Source organism: Ostrea edulis, chromosome 7, assembly GCF_947568905.1.
Source record: "Ostrea edulis chromosome 7, xbOstEdul1.1, whole genome shotgun sequence".
Lineage (NCBI taxonomy): Eukaryota > Metazoa > Mollusca > Bivalvia > Ostreida > Ostreidae > Ostrea > Ostrea edulis.
Window position 1 is genome coordinate 9,499,347 of NC_079170.1, and position 19,650 is coordinate 9,518,996.

Sequence of the window (19,650 nt, forward strand, 5' to 3'; positions counted from 1 at the left end):
ACATACTGTCATCACATTGTATATTTTTATAATACACACTATGAACTTATTCATAGTAACAAGGTTTATTTTTTTGTGTGATTGAAATCAATATTATAAATGTATTTAATAAACCGCTACTTCCGGGAGTAACCTGTCTCCCAGCTAGGCTGCCTAAGGGTCATCTATGGACTCTTTAAGTTGGCGTTTTTGGACCTTTAAGGCAGCATGAGCGGTATATTAACTCTTCAGTCTATTTATATAACATTATTTTTATGAATCAAATCTTAAATCATTTCATCTATAGTGATGTTCTTTTTTCTTTAAAAAAAAATGTATAATATTTTGTTTTGTTTGTCCAAACAAATATCATAATTGATACACATAATAATTTTTTAAATATACAGTATAATACGCTAGACAGATAAATATACTTAAGCTTGTACATTATAAAATAGAATTTATAGAATGTGCCCTGCGTGGCACAGTAGGAAATGTCTTGTTAAATTTTGAGGGAGCTTAGCCAGGGCCCCATCCCTGACAGCTGCCCTATAGTGTACTTTATTATTACTATCATTATTGTTATAGAATAGGTTCTGGGAAATAAAATATATATATATTTAAAACAAAAAACAAAAAAAAAACTGTGTAACGAATTTATCACGTCGAAGACCTCTAACTGGATATGTGGGGGGTCTATATCATATAACTTAGTCAAATGTCTTTCCTTTTGACACGGCTGCAAGTCGAACCCGACGATAAATAAAATTACTCGCCCAATGCGGATTTTACTCGCATGATACGGTTTTTTTCACGGCGTCATGTGACCAAGATCTGACCAATTAGATTTCAACAATTTTGTCTGAGGCGTGATAATATCATGTATAGGACTGTGTTTGGTGTACTGTGATTTATACAGGATTGGTGTATTATCATGTATAGGACTGTGTTTGGTGTACTGTAATTTATACAGGGTTGGTCATGAGAAATACTCAAATGGGATGACTGAACTAACCAGATGGGCTGAATTTCTACCAAGGTCACAATGAAGTAAGGTGAATTTCTACCAAGGTCACAATGAAGTAAGGTGAATTTCTACCAAGGTCACAATGAAGTAAGGGAATGTGAACATTAAACACTGAATCAGTTTTATACGTTAGCCTTGTAAGTAACTTAAAATACATCTTAACCTCATGAAATGCAACACCTGTACATCTTAACCTCATCAAATGTAACATACGTACATCTTAACCACATCAAATGTAACATATGTACATCTTAACCTCATCCAATGTAACATATGTACATCTTAACCTCATCCAATGTAACATACGTACATCTTAACCACATCAAATGTAACATATGTACATCTTAACCTCATCAAATGTAACATCTGACATGAGACACAGACTTTAAAGATACTTTGTTAAAGACAAAAGAGGGGATGGATGCGACAAAACTATTTGCAAAACCTGAATAAAGTGTGTCTTAAGTGTGTCTTTATTGAGTGTAATTGCACGATTGAAAGCTTTCAGTATTATTTCAAATTCATAGCCCTTTGTTTAAAACTGTAAAAAAAAAGTGGTTACATAAATAAAACTTTTCCATACTATTCCCAAACCTAAAATGCTTCACTAGAATACATGTCAAACACACAAGTGTACTAATAGTATAACTACATATATCCTGTGTTTTAAGTGTATCTACGCTACTCACATCCTTATGTCAACATGTACAGTACATGTACGGACATAAGAACAGAATGGTTACAAACGAACATAAGAAAAAAATCCCAGTCACTGTTATTTCAATTTATATCATGCAAAAAAAAGAGTAAGCTTTCAAATGAATGAAAATATTGTTCTCACCATCTTCTGACAACTCTACAGTCACAGAAAACACAATGATCTTTATGATAAGACGACAGAAAGTTTTAGCAATGTAAATATCATCAAAGAAGAATGGATTAACACACGTTCTTTTAAGAAGGACACCATTTGAATGGAATGATTAATTAGAGTAGTAGCTGATGACCTAGAGATGTATGACAAACAGTTGGCAATGACCCCGTTAACATGAATTATAAGTAACAATGTGCTGGAAAGCAAAAGATGATTGACTTGTTTTGGAAATTTTAAAAATATACAGTGATATACTATATAAATATACATGTATTCCCTAATGAATTTGAAGTCAAAAAAGTAAGTTATGTCTTGGATTTTGGACATTAAACTCTTGATGCACCTAATTAACAATCAATGTATTCTGATTAACTAATTTCATCAGATAATTGTATAATTACTGTTAGAAGTATTAGATATTCCATGTTTGACTTTTGATAAAAGATCTCTCAATTTCATTTGTAACATGCATTATGATTTCCTGCGCAACAAACTTTCAATACTAAACATAATTTGCTACGACAGACATTGTGATGTCAGTAACGACAGACATTGTGATGTCATTGCTACGACAGACATTGTGGTGTCAGAAACTCCTGATAATTTTGTACAAAATTTATACTAAAAACATAATCAAAAGTATATTTCTTAACAAGTTAACAAGAAGTGTTTGTGAAACACAAATGCCCCCGATAATGGCCAATTCCAGACAGAATGACAGACAGGACAAAAACAATATGCCCAACCTTCGATCTTGGGGGCATAAAAATCAAATTAGAAGGGATGAATTTAATAGCAAAGTGTGTTGTTGGTTATAATGTAACTTGGTGTAGATTAAATTTTACACAAACTGCTGTACAGTTAATTGTAACCTGTTGTAAACTAATATGGTACTTTACAATCAAATTCTTGTCTAAAATTTTCCATTTCCAACGTTTTCGCCTTCCATATCTCTACAAATTGTAATGATAGCCATTTCCTCATGAATGTGAACAAGGCGTGTATGAATTTTGATAAATACAGCATGACTATATTCACAGCTGGCAATATGCCAACAAAAAGCAAAATGTAAATATAAAAAATAAATTTTAATTTTGAAAATACATAAGAATGTATATGAACAGCAATGCTTCACGCCAGCATACTTTTCATGAACCCCTAACACACTTCAAGAAGCATACTGACATAAAATGTCGCAGTTCATACCCTCATTAATTTCAAAAATGAAATTTATTCTTAGATAAACATTCTGATATGAGGTAATCATTAAACCACTGTACCGCCTCAATTTCTCTTTTACTGAAGTTTTTAATATAGAAAATTAGGCATGATCTGCATTCTGTGCCAATCCACTGATCATGATGGTGGTCATGTTATGAGAGCAATAATTTGGACATACATGGAGAAGAGTTTGGGATACTAAATATTCAGGTACAGGTTTATGCCGAGTATGTATGAATATGCCAGATATAAATCTGTCCTCACCTGAGAGACTGAACGTCCAGGGTTTAGAGAACTCTCCTATGTAGTGCATGTTGGAATGTAGACTTTTGGTCACGCCGGCTATTTTTAGAGTGAACTCAGTGTTGGTGGGTAAACCGGTGACTATGGTCTACAAAATATTCATTATTTGTTGATTATGAAATTGTGCTTGGTACATATTGTGCAGAACAGACTGTACCTCATTTTACAATAGTTCTAATGACTCAACACCAAAGTTAACTAATCACCTACTGGTAGGAATAAGAGGTACAAGTTAACTAATCACCTACTGGTAGGAATAAGAGGTACAAGTTAACTAATCACCTACTGGTAGGAATAAGTGGTACAAGTTAACTAATCACCTACCGGTAGGAATAAGAGGTACAAGTTAACTAATCACCTACTGGTAGGAATAAGAGGTACAAGTTAACTAATCACCTACTGGTAGGAATAAGAGGTACAAGTTAACTATTCACGTAGTATCCACACCTACAGGTAGGAATAAGAGACACATGTTAAACTGTACAGACCTCCCTCTCATTATTTTCCAGCGCTCTCCTCTGTTGGTGGTTTGTAGAGGTATCTATAATCTGGATGTAGTAGTGGTCAATGGTCCGGTAGAACTGTTTAGGTGGCTCCCAGGATATATAAATACTGCGAGATCCCAAAACCGTCAAGTTGGTCACTTCTGGTGAACTTGGGCCTAATAATAGAACAAATTGTTTAGACATGTACTGAAGAAAATGATAAAAATCATCCATTATAATATCTGAAGTTTGTAATGGAGGAAAACTTAAAACCATGCATCAAGTATTCATTCCACATACAGAGAAGCAAGGAAGAGATTTTTGAACATTAAATGCATTTTCACTATATACCAATTTGGGCTACAGCCTGAACCCACTGGCTCAGCCGCAGGGAAAAGCACAATTTGATCATCATGACTACTGTCTACAGGATGATTTTCATCCTGTGTGTGTGTGTGTTTCTAGTGGCATCCTTAACCAACATGACTATAAATACAGTTTGTTTGTTAAACATCCCTGATCTTTCAATATTGCATTTCTTTTGACCCCAACTCCCACACTCCATGGGTGCAGCTGATTCAAAATTCACAATTTTAGTTCTCCTTCTTCCAGAGATGTTCCATACCAAATTTGATATATGATAAATAAAAAAAGGCATGATTGTATTTTCAGAAAAAGATGATCAAAGGTAAAACACAATGGACAATTGTACCTCAGGTGACTGAAAAATTCTGGTAAACTTTCCTTAAAACCATTGCCCTCTTTTATAAAGTGATGAAGAAAAATTAGGTCAGGGAAGTTCAGATGAAATTTAATTTCTTATACACATTACAAAAAGGAGAAAATATCAAAATACATCAAAATGTAATTTTTTTTCTTTTCCTCGAAATCTTCCATAAGCATTGTTACGAGCCTGGTTGGATGATTTTCAACTGTTACAGTGATATTTACTTTATAAATAAAATCTTCACTTTGACAACATACACAGGTACATGACATACAGGATCCCTTAATACATGTACATACGTAACTTATGTTCATCGGTAATTAACCTTCGCTGTTTCAATGTTTTATTTCTCAACAAAAGCAATGACTTATAAAACTTAACAAAACAACTGTCAATTATGAAAATGACCCCGACCCCATGCTTCCAATTTGTTTTCATACCCCCGTAATACACACCACCTAGACTTACCAGCAACATCAGTGTAGACTGGGTATACATCACTGAACTCTCCCTTCCCTCCACCAGTTATTGCCCTTACTTGTACTCGGTACTGGGTAAATGGCTCTGTTGAAAGGAGAAAATTCAAACATACATCAAAGTGTTCAAGTAAATCATCAAGATAGGTAAAACTATACAAAGGAAAAGATTTATATACGTAAGATAATAATGCCTCAATTCAACTGGTTCCTTCATAAAAGTATTTTTATCATTTTCTTTTTAAGCGAGGTTCAAAGATCATGCTTGTTGAGCGAGGAGGAGTGGGTGAGCGAGGTGTGGGTGTGTGAGGTGTGAGTGTGGGTGTGCGAGGAGGTGTGGGTGTGCGAGGAGGTGTGGGTGAGTGAGGAGGTGTGGGTGTGCGAGGAGGTGTGGGTGTGCAAGGAGGTGTGGGTGTGAGAGGAGATGTGGGTGTGCGAGGTGTGGGTGAGCAAGGAGGTGTGGGTGTGTGAGGAGGTGTGGGTGAGCGAGGAGGTGTGGGTGTGCAAGGTGTGGGTGTACAAGGTATGGGTGTGCGAGGAGGTGTGGGTGTGCGAGGAAGTGTGGGTGAGCGAGGTGTGGGTGAGCAAGGTGTGGGTGTGTGAGGAGGTGTGGGTGAGTGAGGAGGTGTGGGTGTGTGAGGAGGTGTGGGTGTGTGAGAAGGTGTGGGTGAGTGAGGAGGTGTGGGTGTGTGAAGAGGTGTGGGTGTGTGAGGAGGTGTGGGTGAACGAGGAGGTGTGGGTGTGCGAGGAGGTGTGGGTGTGCGAGGAGGTGTGGGTGTGCGAGGAGGTGTGGGTGAGCGAGGAGGTGTGGGTGTGCGAGGTGTGTGGGTGTGCGAGGAGGTGTGGGTGTGTGAGGAGGTGTGGGTGTGCAAGGTGTGGGTGTGCGAGGAGGTGTGGATGTGCGAGGAAGTGTGGGTGAGCGAGGAGGTGTGGGTGTGTGAGGAGGTGTGGGTGTGTGAGGAGGTGTGGGTGTGTGAGGAGGTGTGGGTGAGTGAGGAGGTGTGGGTGTGTGAGGAAATGTGGGTGAGCGAGGTGTGGGTGTGTGAGGTGTGGGTGAGTGAGGAGGTGTGGGTGTGCGAGGTGTGGGTGTGCGAGGAGGTGTGAGTAGGACTCTCCTGTTACTTTGTGGAATTCAGTTATTTACAGTGTTGTTTATAAATTGAGGATTGTGTCAGGTGTTAATAGCCTGTTTTTCTTTGACGGGAGCTGTTTTTCCATGTAAAAAAAGTGTGAAATTTGGATTTATTTAACTCTCTCCAAAACTTGAGTGTATCTTGAGTAGTGTTCAAAAAAAGTTCAATCCTGTCTACCTGTGGACCAGGTACCTGTAGTACAGTGTTTCAATATTACAATGGCCACAAAGGTGTTAAGGATGTATGCTACATCAGAGAAATTTGATGTAGATGAAAAATGGCGGATATGTACAATATTTTGAAGTTGAAAGTTTTCAAATTTACTCTATTTTGTCAAAAAGTACAGTTTTAGTAGAAGGTAATCTGAAAAAAAATTTAAAACTCCTGCTGGACTCGAATCTGTGACCTACAGTTCAGCATTCGGCATGCTAACCTACTGAGCTACTCAGCTTACTCCTTAAAGAACACAAGAACTGGTAAACCCAATGACAAACAATAGACAACAATAAGGGAGGTCATCATTGTCATCTGTTCCAGCAGAGGTCAAAGCAGAGGTAGTATCTATCAAGCAGAGAAGGATTTCTTCTGCAGGAGATAACGAAAACTCAGAGACTGACAATATTAAAGTTACTCTTAGCTCCATCCAAAAGACACTTAAGAAATACCAACATCCAAGGATTATTCGTTCAAACTATTCATAATAAACTCACAAAGCAAAACAAAAATCACGCACTGAAAAATAAGGAGAGCCCATAAAAGATTTTCCTTATTTAATCATCCGTCCTAGAACTTACTTAAGTTGGTGACTTGCTCCAGCATGGGATTATTCAGATATTTGGAGATCACTTTGGTCTTGGTGATATTGTTGTGTTGCCAGCGGAGTTCGTAACTCATAATATGTCCATTAACTTGGCCTGGAGCCAGCCACTTGACAACAAATGATGTGGACATGGGCTGTGTGTTGGTGTGGATCATCAACGGTTTTCCTGGAACTAACAGAAACTCAAGGTAAATCAATAGTCTACCAATACATAGTTCCATCTTTGTTGGTGTTTTTGAGATGCTTGTTGTTTTTTTTTTTGTTTTTTTTTTTACAAATTAGGGAGTTTATAAAACACACATGTATGCCTCAATCAGTGCCGAATTCCTGTGGTGGCCTATTTATATATCTGACCTTCAAGGAAGACCTTGACTTGACATGAAACCTTAATTTACCTTTACTTGAGTGAAAGACTGTATCTAATATGGTTCAAAGGTCACATTCAATGTGAAAGTTGCCAACAACCAGCAAAAAAGAGATTAAAACGACCAAAAATAATATGCTCAATGATCTCTGATTTTCCAGAAACAGTTACTATGACATTTTCTAAAAATAATTCTTACTTCCTTCTGCTGTACGGATAAGTTTTTTCACGGCAGGTCCCTCGCCGATATTGTTAAACGCTAACACAGACACCTCATATGCCTCAAATGGTTGTAAGCCAAAGAGGGTAATTTTCTGTAAAAGGCAAAATCATTAAATTTTATACACATTCCATCTACATGTTTATCTTAACTCAATCTGTTTAACCACAGGTGTACACCATCTGCAACTTATTTAATGTTCATTCTTCTTTTATTTAACCTGATTCATCCATAACAGATTTTGCTGACAAGAAAAATCAAAGTACTTAAAGTACTCGTGGGAGTTGAACATTGTGGAAATTCAGTTAGAAAAGATAGTACTGGAAGGGTAGGGGGATAAATGACTGAATATTATCATGATTTTAGATACAAATCAACTGTTGTTGTTTTTCAAAGCGTTATAACAGCAAACATGGATAATGGAAGGCCCATGGGCCACAACGCTCCTCGAGTAACTGAAGTCGTGTTGTTGTTTTCTAGAATTTCACCCCTTTATATTCTCATGAAAAATGTGACCACATATTATGGCCCAAACTTTCAAATCAATATGGTTATCAATGCCTTGCAGTTATGAAGAAGTTTTTCCCCTGTATATATACATTCAAGATTAATCCTAGTTATAGCTAATTCTAAGGATTCATTACTTGAAAAGGTAGTCCAATATGCTAAACTGTCACCTGAGTATACTACAGTCCTGTAGAGGATCAATGGAATGGTAAATAATTGTATAATAACTCAAAATAAATGAAATGCAAAAAAATTAAAAATTGTCGGGCATCGGAAATACACAAGCCAAGTTGCGCAAGGAATGGGCATAGAGGGAACCGGCAGAAAAGTTTTCAAGAATTATCAAGCAGGGAGCAAAATTTTGCGTACATAAATTTCAGCCGACTTAAATCCTTTGTGACCTTGACCTTTAACCCTTGACCAAAATCAATAGGCTTCTTTGTCTCATCAAGGGCGATAATCCATCTAAGTTTAATTGAGATGCTATAATTTGTTAAAAAATTATAGTGCAGAAAACAAAATTTTCTCCAAATTTCAGTCTATTTATAGCCACTGTGACTTTGACCTTGTGACCCCGGAATCGATAGGCTTCTTGTCTTACTTAATCGATCTAAGTTTGATTGAGATCCTATAATTCGTTCAAGAGCTATGGTGCGGAAAACAAAATTTTCTCCAAATTTCAGTCTATTTATAGCCAGTGACCTTGACCTTTGACCTAGTGACCCCAGAATCGATAGGCTTCCTCATCTTACTGAGGGTGACAATCCATCTAAGTTTGAATGAGATCCTATAATTTGCTCAAGAGCTATGGTGCGGAAATGAAATGTTAATGCGTGCCCGCCTGCCCGCCCAAAGGCACTTCATCAGATCATAACATCGCAACTCCGCTAAAAATGAAACACTAGTCAAATAATGTTATTTGTTGCCAAGGTATTTGGGATATTATACTGTGGCTCAAACAGGGGGTGAATGAACCTGACAGTATGGAAAGCATATAGTGGAATCAGACTTGTGATGCTGGAAATCTATAGTGATTAATAAACTATACATGTACAAGATCCATAACTATTTTTTTTTCAGTTTGTGAGGGAGAATCCTCATGTCTCTTTCATCTGTAGACAAATAAACAATGTGTTTTGACCAGAGCAATTTCCAATCCTTTTTGCAGCATAAATTCAACATTGTGGCAACTGGGTTAAACTTTGATAGTGAAGTAATACATGGCAGCACCTTATCCCATGCTCTTAAAATTTCTGTTTGACACACACTCATGACATCCACTCAAACATTACAGAGTGCAGCAAAATCCCATTGTAATAGGGGATTCAAAATGGATAACTGGTACAAAATATGGTACATACTATTAAAAAAGGATAATGAATTTGACATATTGATGTCTTGGAAAAGGAAATTCTGACATCGGGGCTCTAAGCGTTTTCAAACATTGTCATTTGATAAAAGTGTTCTACATTTTTAAAAATAGAGATTAATATGTCTTTACATACATAGGTGAGAAAGTTTCCATTATTCCTAGCCGAGACATACCATGTATGCGCAAAAAATTCGTAAACAAATATCACACTACTCACGTAGAAAATGTGGACCTTACCGTCATCAAGCGCAGTGAAACACGCCATTTCGAGATTATAGTCGACGAAAGCTCGTTAACAGTAATGAATAAGGTACACTCATTTTGTATCTATTTTGTGACTTTCTTTATTAAAAGGAACAGTTCTCTAATGTGTAATGTGCAATTACTACGTAATTCAGTAACTTGAAGCATGAAGCAGTTTCACTTTGCCACCGGATATAAGAAATTTTATTTCGTATTCCGATCCCAATCGAAAGTTGTTGACTGGGAATGACGTGTTTTAATTCAATCTACATGTAACATGTAAGCATTTTTTATATCACATTAAAAAAAAAACCAAATATATACACATACACAATGTTGTAGAGTTATTTCTTGTAAATTTTCTGAGGTTTCGCACCATATTCGACATTTCGCGCCACGGTGTCAATAGGGCTTGTGTGCAGTTGTCGTTCGTTTCCTTATCAATGTTTATAGGTGACGCTGCGCTACAAACGACAATTTTCAACCTTATCTTTTATTTTTCTATGTCTATCAGTATCAATTTGATCGAAATCTTGTATTCAAATTGATTTGAATACAATATCATTGCATTTATTTACATATCAATTATCAAAATTAGATTAATTCAGAAAAGTTACATGGATTATTTAATGGCGGATGTTTATAAAAGTTTATGTTGATTTACCTAGGAGTAAATCAGCTGACACAGAACCCCCACTGACGACCACTATACAAATCAATACAAATTACTGCGCAGAAAAGTGCGTGATGACCCAGGGAGATTGAACATAGTTCAACTCCCAAAAAAGAAAGAGTGAATATATGACAGACTTTGATGCTGTTCCGAAGTTTGATAAGTTCTGATTTTAAAATTCTGAAAAGTGTCATACACCTTAATGCTCTTCATATTAATTGTACACATAAATATATTTTATTGATATATAAATACATATACCTCTACATCATCATAGATTAATAAGTCCAATATTTATCTGATAGTTCTGAACGTTCTATTATTCTGAACTCCACTGAGCAAGATTTGACCTCAGGGTTGGGCCATTAAAACCGTGCCCAGTTTTAACCAGTGGTTTTAACCATCCTGGTCAATACTCCCCAAGTGGTCAATAATGGTCAATTGTGATTTAAACTGTCCATTTTCCTATTTTTGTACATTTCTTGCAAAGATAAAGTAAGTGTTTTCATTATAAGGATCAATTGTTGATTAATATTTTTCATTAGATAATCAAATGTAGTTTCATAAGTTTAATATATTTGGTTTGCTGAAACTGACCGAAATATCTTCAGTACCTACCAGAGGGTCACAGTTCTATAGCATATAGCTTGACGATTGGAGACAGACCTCTTAATACATGTACCTGGACAGATTAAGAATAAAAGGTAGCTGGGCATTACCTGAGCAAAGGAAGCAGAGTTGACAGATGTTAATAAGCATAGGCTGGGACCAGAGTTGACCAGTGTGCCTGTTATTGTTATGAAAACATCACCAACCCACCCCCTCAAATGTTTATTCAACAGTTAAAATGAAGATTAATGAAACAATACTTATAGGTAGTTCTTGTTAAACTAAGGAATTTGAACAGAAACTTTTACATCATCCCCAATTCAACATTCATTTTGTACATTATTTAATATTATGACTTATAAGTATATTATAAACTGATAGTGCATGTTATGAATTACAGTATTTACCATAATGGTCACTTAAACATTTAAAATAAATAACACAGACTATAATGACCAAATAATTTTCAATCGACCAGTATTAACCACTATTGACCGGTTTTAACCAGTATTGACCACTGGCCCGGTCAATACTCACATTGACCACTTTTTTGCCAACCCTGTTTGACCTGGCACAACACATGGTCCGTCTTCCTCTTCACGACCTTCTCACTGTAGTAAACGTTTCACTTACGGTTTTCTTTGGATCCTCCAGTGTAATGACACTATTGATCCCATCTCTCTCTGATGTGTACTGAATTCTGTACCCCTCCAGGTTACCATGGTGCTTGTTGAGGGGTGGCGGGTCCCAGGAGAGATGGATTCTACTGCTGAAGTTACTTGTGGCCACTAAATGGAGGGGTGGGGCTTCAGGGGCTACAATACATTTAATTCACAAGAATGAACTTAATCTAATTCTATTTGATAATGAATGCCTTTTGATCTTCTATTGGCTACAAGGGTCCCGCTTTATCTTGAATTATCTGTATACTCCTAAATCATGACAAGAGGCCCACAGGCCTTATCGGTCACCTGAATACTAGTGAAAAACTATCACTACTTCCATAGGCTCTGAAATCTACAAAAAATTTCCTGTTCTGAATACCTAAGCTAAATTCTAATGTTCAGCAACACAAGATGAGTTCTTAAAACTTCACTACCCTCAAAAGTGCATACACTGATGAGAGGCTTTAAATAATACGTATTTACATTAAAACATCAAAAGATATGACTAATCCTAAAGTCATAACCCTGGGTTATGAAATTCACCATTTTTTGTACATCCTTTTCTGCTATTCCTAAGTATGCATTTAGATTTTATACAGTATCAGCAAACTTAAAAATACATACTATATACTAAGTTTGGCCCCACCCTGGGGTTAAAACCCTTACTCTGGAGAAAATCAAATTTGCAATTTTGGTAAAAAAACTAGATCTACCTGCTCTATCCATTTAGCACTATATTCCAAGTTTGGCCCTGCCCTGGGGTCAGAACCCCTATCCCAGGTATCATGAAATTTACAATGTTGGTAGAGGCCTTCCTGCTCTACATCACTATGCATTTAGTTTTTCTTACAAGTGTGTGGTTCTTGAGAAGAAGATTTTTGAAAATTGGTCAATTTTAGGCAGTTTTTGCCCCACCCCGAAGGCCCCAGGGTTGCAGGAATCCTGAAATTTACAATTTATGTTCCCCTTGTTCAAAATATGTTTCATACCAAATTTGATAACAATTGGAATGATAGTTGTCAAGAAGTTAAAAATGTCTATTGTTCACACATTTACATTGTAGTAACTGACCATTTTGGCCCCACTCTGATACCAAAACCCCTACCCTTGGGATCATCAAATTTACAATTTTGGTAAAGGACTACCTGTTCTTTCTAAATATCTACTTTCAATTTTGTATCAATAGCACTAAAGAAGATGGTATTTAAGTGTTTTACACATTAACACTATATAACAAGTTTGGCCCTGCCCTGGGGTCAGAACCCCTAACCCAGGGATCATGAAATTTACAATTTTGGTAGAGATCTTCCTGTTCTACATCACTATGCATTTAGGTTTTCTTACATGTGTGCAGTTCTTGAGAAGATTTTTCAATTGTTCAATTTTAGGCAGTTATTGCCCCGCCCCTAGGGCCCAAGTGGTGTTGGAGTCCTGAAATTTACAATTTATGTCACCCTTGTCCCAATGATGCCTCATACCAAATTTGAAAAGAATTGGACTCGTAGATATTAAGAAGAAGTTAAAAATGTTCAATTGTTAACGCACAATGACGGACGACAACCAATTGCAATAGGTCACCTGAGTTTACTCAGGTGACCTAAAAGCCTAATGGATATTGGATCCTAGAAATCAAGAAATGTCAAGTTATTTTTCCTGACATAAAAAGCATTTTGAATTATTTCTCAAAATTCAGTCAGAACACAGCACTCATTAACTAGACAATGCAAATTTTCATACCTTCCGAGTCAGTGTAGAAAATATCACTAAGTTGACTTTCTATACTGGTTCCTATTTTGTTTACCGCAGAAACTGTGATTTGGTAAGCTGTGTAGGGATGGAGACCCGTCAACACCGCAGAAGGATTTTCATTGGTGAAAACAGAAACTTGTTTCACTTTGACGCCCATATTATTCCTATAACAGAAATACAGTGAAACTTGTTTAATGCGGACATGCTCGGTACCGTAAAAATAAATCTCAGGATTATAGACAACATCCGAATTAGAGTTATGTTTCAGTTTCAGAATTATTTCTGTCATAACAGAATTCAAAGTTTGGTGCTGAAATATAAATCAGACAAGTTTTATTATGTCAGAAATGTTTCAGTTCACTAAATTTAACAGTCACTACTGAAGTTTAACATATTAAAAGCAAAATAAGTCAAATCAAAAGATGATTTTTTGTTTTATTACTAACATATTGTCTGCTCTAGGTTGCAGGAAGTCTGATTTTACAACTTCACTGCTAAATATGTCAACATTTATAATGTATCTGTACATGTCGGTCAGCCATCAGAAATTCATTTTAGGAGGAAAATTTCATACAAACAAGTAGCAGACTTATGCGGTTAAAGATTAAAAGAAGTCAAATTAATTTTTGAGCGGCTTCTGAATAGTATCATGGTTACCCTGCACCAGCACAAAGAAAAGCTGTATTTGTGTGCAATACCCAATACCAAGTTAGTTAGATTACCATCTGTGTCTAGAAGAAAAGTGAGATCTGCCTTGATTGATCATAGTTCTGTCCCTAGTTAATCATAAAGGACATGCCAGGTTTCAGTGAAAAAACATTAGCATGATCATTCTGATACTTGGTTATTACAAGACATGCTTAGTGAAACAATACCAAAATTCCCATCACCTACAAAATGTATCCATACAATTTCAAAGATTTCTTTACCATCAATTCCACACTCCTTCAATGAAGTAAATTCCCATCACCCATGTAATGTACCCGTAAAAACAATTTCAAAGATTTCTTTAATCATCCTTGGTAGTGACTTCATTTCAGATGAAAAAGACATGAACATGTCAATTTCTTACAACTCCAGCTGGCTGCTGAGGGTAGGAGCTATCGGTGAACCATACTATATATAATACTAAACCACTTACATAACATTGACAGAATAGTGCATTATGGGACTGTTGTTGTCAGTTTGACTGGGGGACCAGCTGATTTTGGCAGTTCGGGAGGATTTCTCTAAGATACTGGGACGCCCTGGAGGGGAAGGCACATCTGGAAAACATGACAGAAATTGACAATAGTTAACAATGGACAGGGACTTACTCTGCTTGGATTCAAAATCATTAAATTTCATAAAAATATTTGTCACAGATATAAAATACATGTATGTAAATCTGATTTAGTCTAAAGTGAAGAATATCTATATACAACACTGTATACGGTTCATCAGATCACATCTCCATTACTTTCCCTTTATATTTAAACAAGTTACACAGGGGATATTCACTATCAACATCCATGGTACTATGTAGAATTAGTCAACCAACCCCCCCCCCCCCTCCAACAAAGGGGGAGGAGTATCAGAGTAAGATTTTACTTGACAGAATAATAAGAACCCAGTCAGTGACAATTCAATCAGTATTGTGACACACAACATCTTGGCTGCAAAGCCATAAAAATCCTGATGAAGAGGAAGTATGGTCACTGAAATGTATGACTTCCGTAACACTGTATCTCATTACTGTATAACCCTCTAACCTTGAACCAGCAGATAGGTAATATTGGTGTAGATGACATCGTGCACTAAACGCTGATCTGTCTGAAACTTGATGACAGTGCAGGTAAAGTTAGTCGTGTCCTTCATTTCCAGCTCAGTGACCACCAAACTGTAATCCTCTTCCACTTTGTATTTCTTCTTCAGCTCATCATCCAGGTACGACAGCGACAACTTCCCATCCTCGCCCATGGCAGCATTCACGATGAACATCCGGTTCTTCTTCCAGGTGGTAGAGAGCATCTTGTCTGGATACACCGCCAAGGCATCAATGAAGCAAGGCACAGAAGCATTCCTACCCACTTGTCCAAACACAATATTGAGTGGGGGCACCGGTTTGGGGTCTGGTTTTGTGGTGGTGGCAGCTTCGGTGGTGACTTGAATTATGGGGGTGGTTGGACTTGGGGTGGGGGATGAGACAGGGATGCTACTGGCATTATCTGATGTCGGTGTGGTAATAATCTGGCCATACACTGAAATGGCAATATCACATGTTAACCATAAGACTGGACTATTCAAGAGATTTCATATACTTGATTCAATAACAGAAATTATTAATACATCTTGAATTCTTCATACAACTTCAATCTTTTTTTCAAAAGTTTTTTCAACATCATAACAATTAAGTTATTAAATAGTTAGCACTTCTAAACATTCTACCCACTTTCTGACTGAACTTCCAATATCTGAATCAGTATGTAAAATTATATGAATCTATGCCACGTTATATTAAATATGAATGTCTGTTTAATCATATATAAACTTGTACTTGTAATTATCTCAAGATAATTATTGATCAGAGTGGATCTTATTTAGGCCTACATTCACTATAGAATCTTATGTGAAAATTCTTGGGTAATGTACCATCCATTTGACATTGTCATTCAGTGTGACATTGCCACCCATTCATCGCTCTGAGAAACACAACACCTTGATCGTGCACTTGATCCCCTCAGCCGTGTGTACATCTAAGAGATGATCTCTTTGTACTATAAGGATAAATCCCAGAATACCAATCAATATATACAGGAGTGGGTGAAGAGTTCAGACTGGGACACAATGTCACTTCTCCGGGACTAATTGACTTTCTGAGCATTAATGACTCAGTACAGTCTATTCCCTGAAGCTGTGAAGGAGGAAATTCTCCATGCTGTTCACTTACAGGGCATTAATGTATCAGCTTCGTTAATGAGTTTCTGTAGATGAGTTTTCAGGTCACTTGTGTTATGGTATTGTAGATTCTGAGGACAATTAATCCCCTATTCTTAGCACAGCTTTGCCATAGATCAATACTACTGTGCCTATATGGAGCCTGCATTCCTGCTGAGCTAGAACTGATTACTCCAAGAGAGTGATTCTTTGGATCAATCACCACAGACAAGTGCATATTCTGACTAAAATTTAATAAGGATCTATCATATAATCCACACTACAAATGTACATGAATAAATCATATACTAGTCTTCAAAATGTCAATAACGTAATTGCATTGTGAGTCCGGGGGGCATACTAACATGTATGTGATGTTATTTTTCTGATGTAGAAATTAAAATTCATGCTGGATTTCCTTCCTATATATGAAGAAAACTCATTATTTTTCAGACAGACCATCTGAAATATTCCACATGGCCGAAAAGCGTGCTATATAAATTAAGGCCATGTGCACTTTTCTGAGCATTTCATTGATGATACTCATCACCAAGACAGAAAACACTTTTGTCTCGCAAAACGCATCTGCTTCGTTTTCACAACAGTTAAGATACCCTAATCTTTTTTATTTTATTCCTTTACTCATCATGTTAACAACCTTCCAGCAAGGAATGCCTGAATACTGTGATAAAATCACTGAAGAACATATACATTGTATATCATCACAGGTGTGACTGACAGTTAAATTTTGATACCATTACTTATACTCAGGAGCATACACAAGACATATGTATGTAGAAATAGATGTACTACATGTATAAATTTACAAGGTATTCAAATACACATTTTTAAACTTTTGTTAGGATAGGAAGTTTGGATACATTAAATTCATAAGAATTTGACATGAGAGGACAGTGTTTGTTTACTTTGGCAGTAATCCTAGCCATGAAATAAACCCACAGAAATCCTGCAGTGTTTGAATGGGTTAACAACACCTTCCCATGGTGTCTTAGGACAGGATAATGTATGGCGTGCGCACCTGTAATTAGTCACCACACCTGGTGAGAAATGACAACAATTAGTGCACACTTAAGTAAATTACCTTCACAGTCCTCAGTGAATTGACAAAAAACGCTGTTTTTCATTAAAACACTTATCAGACTAAATTGATTATTAACTCGTCAAGTTTACAACAGTTAACTTGAATACCTTTAAAAATCTCATGAATGTGTGTTAAGTTTTGCTTAGAAATTGGTCTTCATTGAAACTTGCTAAAAGGCAAGACTGCATGAAAATGCACCCATGACATATATCTTAAACACATAATCAATTTAGGTATTCAATGGAATTAAATACTATAAATAAATACTAAATACTTGATGAAACATGGCCTAAACACTGTATTTAATTATAAAACACCGTAGTCTGACAAACAAACTTGCCCTGTAATTAAGAATTTAAACAGAAAAGTTCATTTCTGAAATGTTCTCAAGTCTAAACAGATAGGAGTATGATGTAAATGTGTGTGCTATTTAAATGTGTTAGTGGCTTTTGTAAGACAATGAGTGTGGTAAATTATGATTCTCAATCAGAGCATCTATACCGTTTGTTTTCATTTATATTCAATTTCAATTTATTTATTGACATTACCATGTTGGCATACAGTCAAAATAACGAAACAAATGATATACAACCAAAAAAAAAAATGTATATATTAAAATTACAGCAACCTACAGACACTTGGACACTAATCTGAATTTTGTTTAAATCTTAAATCAGACATATGCACATGAACAAATTTGTTAAAAACACTATTAGGAGAGAGCATAATATGATTGGATAGCTAGACATTTTTCTGGGAAATCAACATGAAATATACACCAACATTTCTTTACACATGTTACATATCAACAATCTGTGGGGCATGGGTTAAAGTTTTACAACCAACAGATTGTGTCTTCTTTAATGATTTAGGAATTACATAACATAGTGTACCAGCAGAATGAGCAGATGGCCTGACAATCAAACAATTTCCTTGGTCACACACTCTTGATTTCTTAATTATGTCATAAAAAAGATCCATTGTACTTTTTTCACAAACTCACTCACTTCTCTTTAGAAAGAAATGAAATCTCTATTTCCTCCTCACCATATTAACCCAGTAAAAACCAACAAACTTGACCTGATATTAAACACAATCAAAACCCCAACTTTAAACGATGACCAACTTCTTATTCATACACATAATATATCATAAATAAACCTAAATGTTTGTTTTCTCAGATAAGCCCTTAAAGAGCTTAAAATACATATCATATAAATAATTGATCTCATTATCAGATTCTTTAAATCATTCAGTTGAGAGTATATATAAATATTTTTAAATTTAAAATAAATGTATTTTACGGACAAAATTTGTCACATTGAATAATATTTTCCAATATTACATATCAACTTTTAATTCATTGTATATTTCATGTGTAACTATTATCAATATATTCTTAACATGTACAAATTGTCTTTACTAAATGGTGCCACACAGCTGTGTTAATTATGTTAAAGTATCATAAAACAAGTAATCCATCAGAAGTTTGGGTGATAAACATGTAATAAAGTTGTTAGATTTCCTTGATGATAAAATTTGTTTGTATCAAGAGTAATAAACATGGAAGTGGTAAAATGCTTTATACATGTGTACAACAAATTACCAGCCCCTGGGATCTTATAAAAATGTCTTACCTATGATATAGTACCCCCCCCCCTTCCAATAATATACTACAATGATTTCCTTTATAGGGGAAACAACAGCCCCATACAACTTGATAGGTTTATAATTATTGTTTAACAACAGATTTTAAAAAACAGTTTCTTGTATCTGTATATTGGTCTGAATATATCTTACTGAACTTTAAATGCACATATATAGGGATCAGGCACGATATGTTACTATTTAAGCATTTTAACAAATGCTTAGCAATAACTCACACTTACAAGTCTAAGAAAAAGAAATAAAATTTTGGGGCATATTTTGCATCTATACCTTAGGACATATTTCATATGAGACTTACCTATCGCATCATGTGGAACTGTAACACTCCAAAGAAAAAACAACCATGACACAATTATATGGCTTTTCACTATTCCCAGCATGGTTCTTCTCCTCACCAATAATCTATATATTTAACACCTATCTGAAAATAAAATTGTCATATTACTATACACAAAGAACATGAATCATTGCACCTTTACTTTTATATATCATCGAAAATGTCTGTACGTCAATTTGA

At 35.9% G+C, this 19,650-nt stretch overlaps 1 protein-coding gene across 5 annotated transcripts in view; it reads right to left on the reverse strand.

The window, feature by feature from the left end:
• Positions 1-19,650, reverse strand: part of LOC130047785 (protein sidekick-1-like) — a 47,336-nt gene that overhangs the window by 18,368 nt on the left and 9,318 nt on the right. For 2 of the 5 annotated variants that reach the window (XM_056143239.1, XM_056143236.1), the window contains exons 2-13: positions 19,432-19,554; positions 15,199-15,687; positions 14,589-14,712; positions 14,170-14,223; positions 13,436-13,611; positions 11,667-11,848; positions 7,609-7,723; positions 7,020-7,217; positions 5,085-5,180; positions 3,893-4,065; positions 3,366-3,492; positions 1,848-1,862 (exon numbers count right to left, since the gene is read on the reverse strand). In XM_056143239.1, the coding sequence (XP_055999214.1) occupies positions 1,848-1,862; positions 3,366-3,492; positions 3,893-4,065; positions 5,085-5,180; positions 7,020-7,217; positions 7,609-7,723; positions 11,667-11,848; positions 13,436-13,611; positions 14,170-14,223; positions 14,589-14,712; positions 15,199-15,687; positions 19,432-19,513 (1,831 nt within the window). In that variant the 5' untranslated portion in view covers positions 19,514-19,554. The remainder of the gene's footprint in view (positions 1-1,847; positions 1,863-3,365; positions 3,493-3,892; positions 4,066-5,084; positions 5,181-7,019; positions 7,218-7,608; positions 7,724-11,666; positions 11,849-13,435; positions 13,612-14,169; positions 14,224-14,588; positions 14,713-15,198; positions 15,688-19,431; positions 19,555-19,650) is intronic. The other 3 variants (XM_056143240.1, XM_056143237.1, XM_056143238.1) reach the window with 2 other exon arrangements.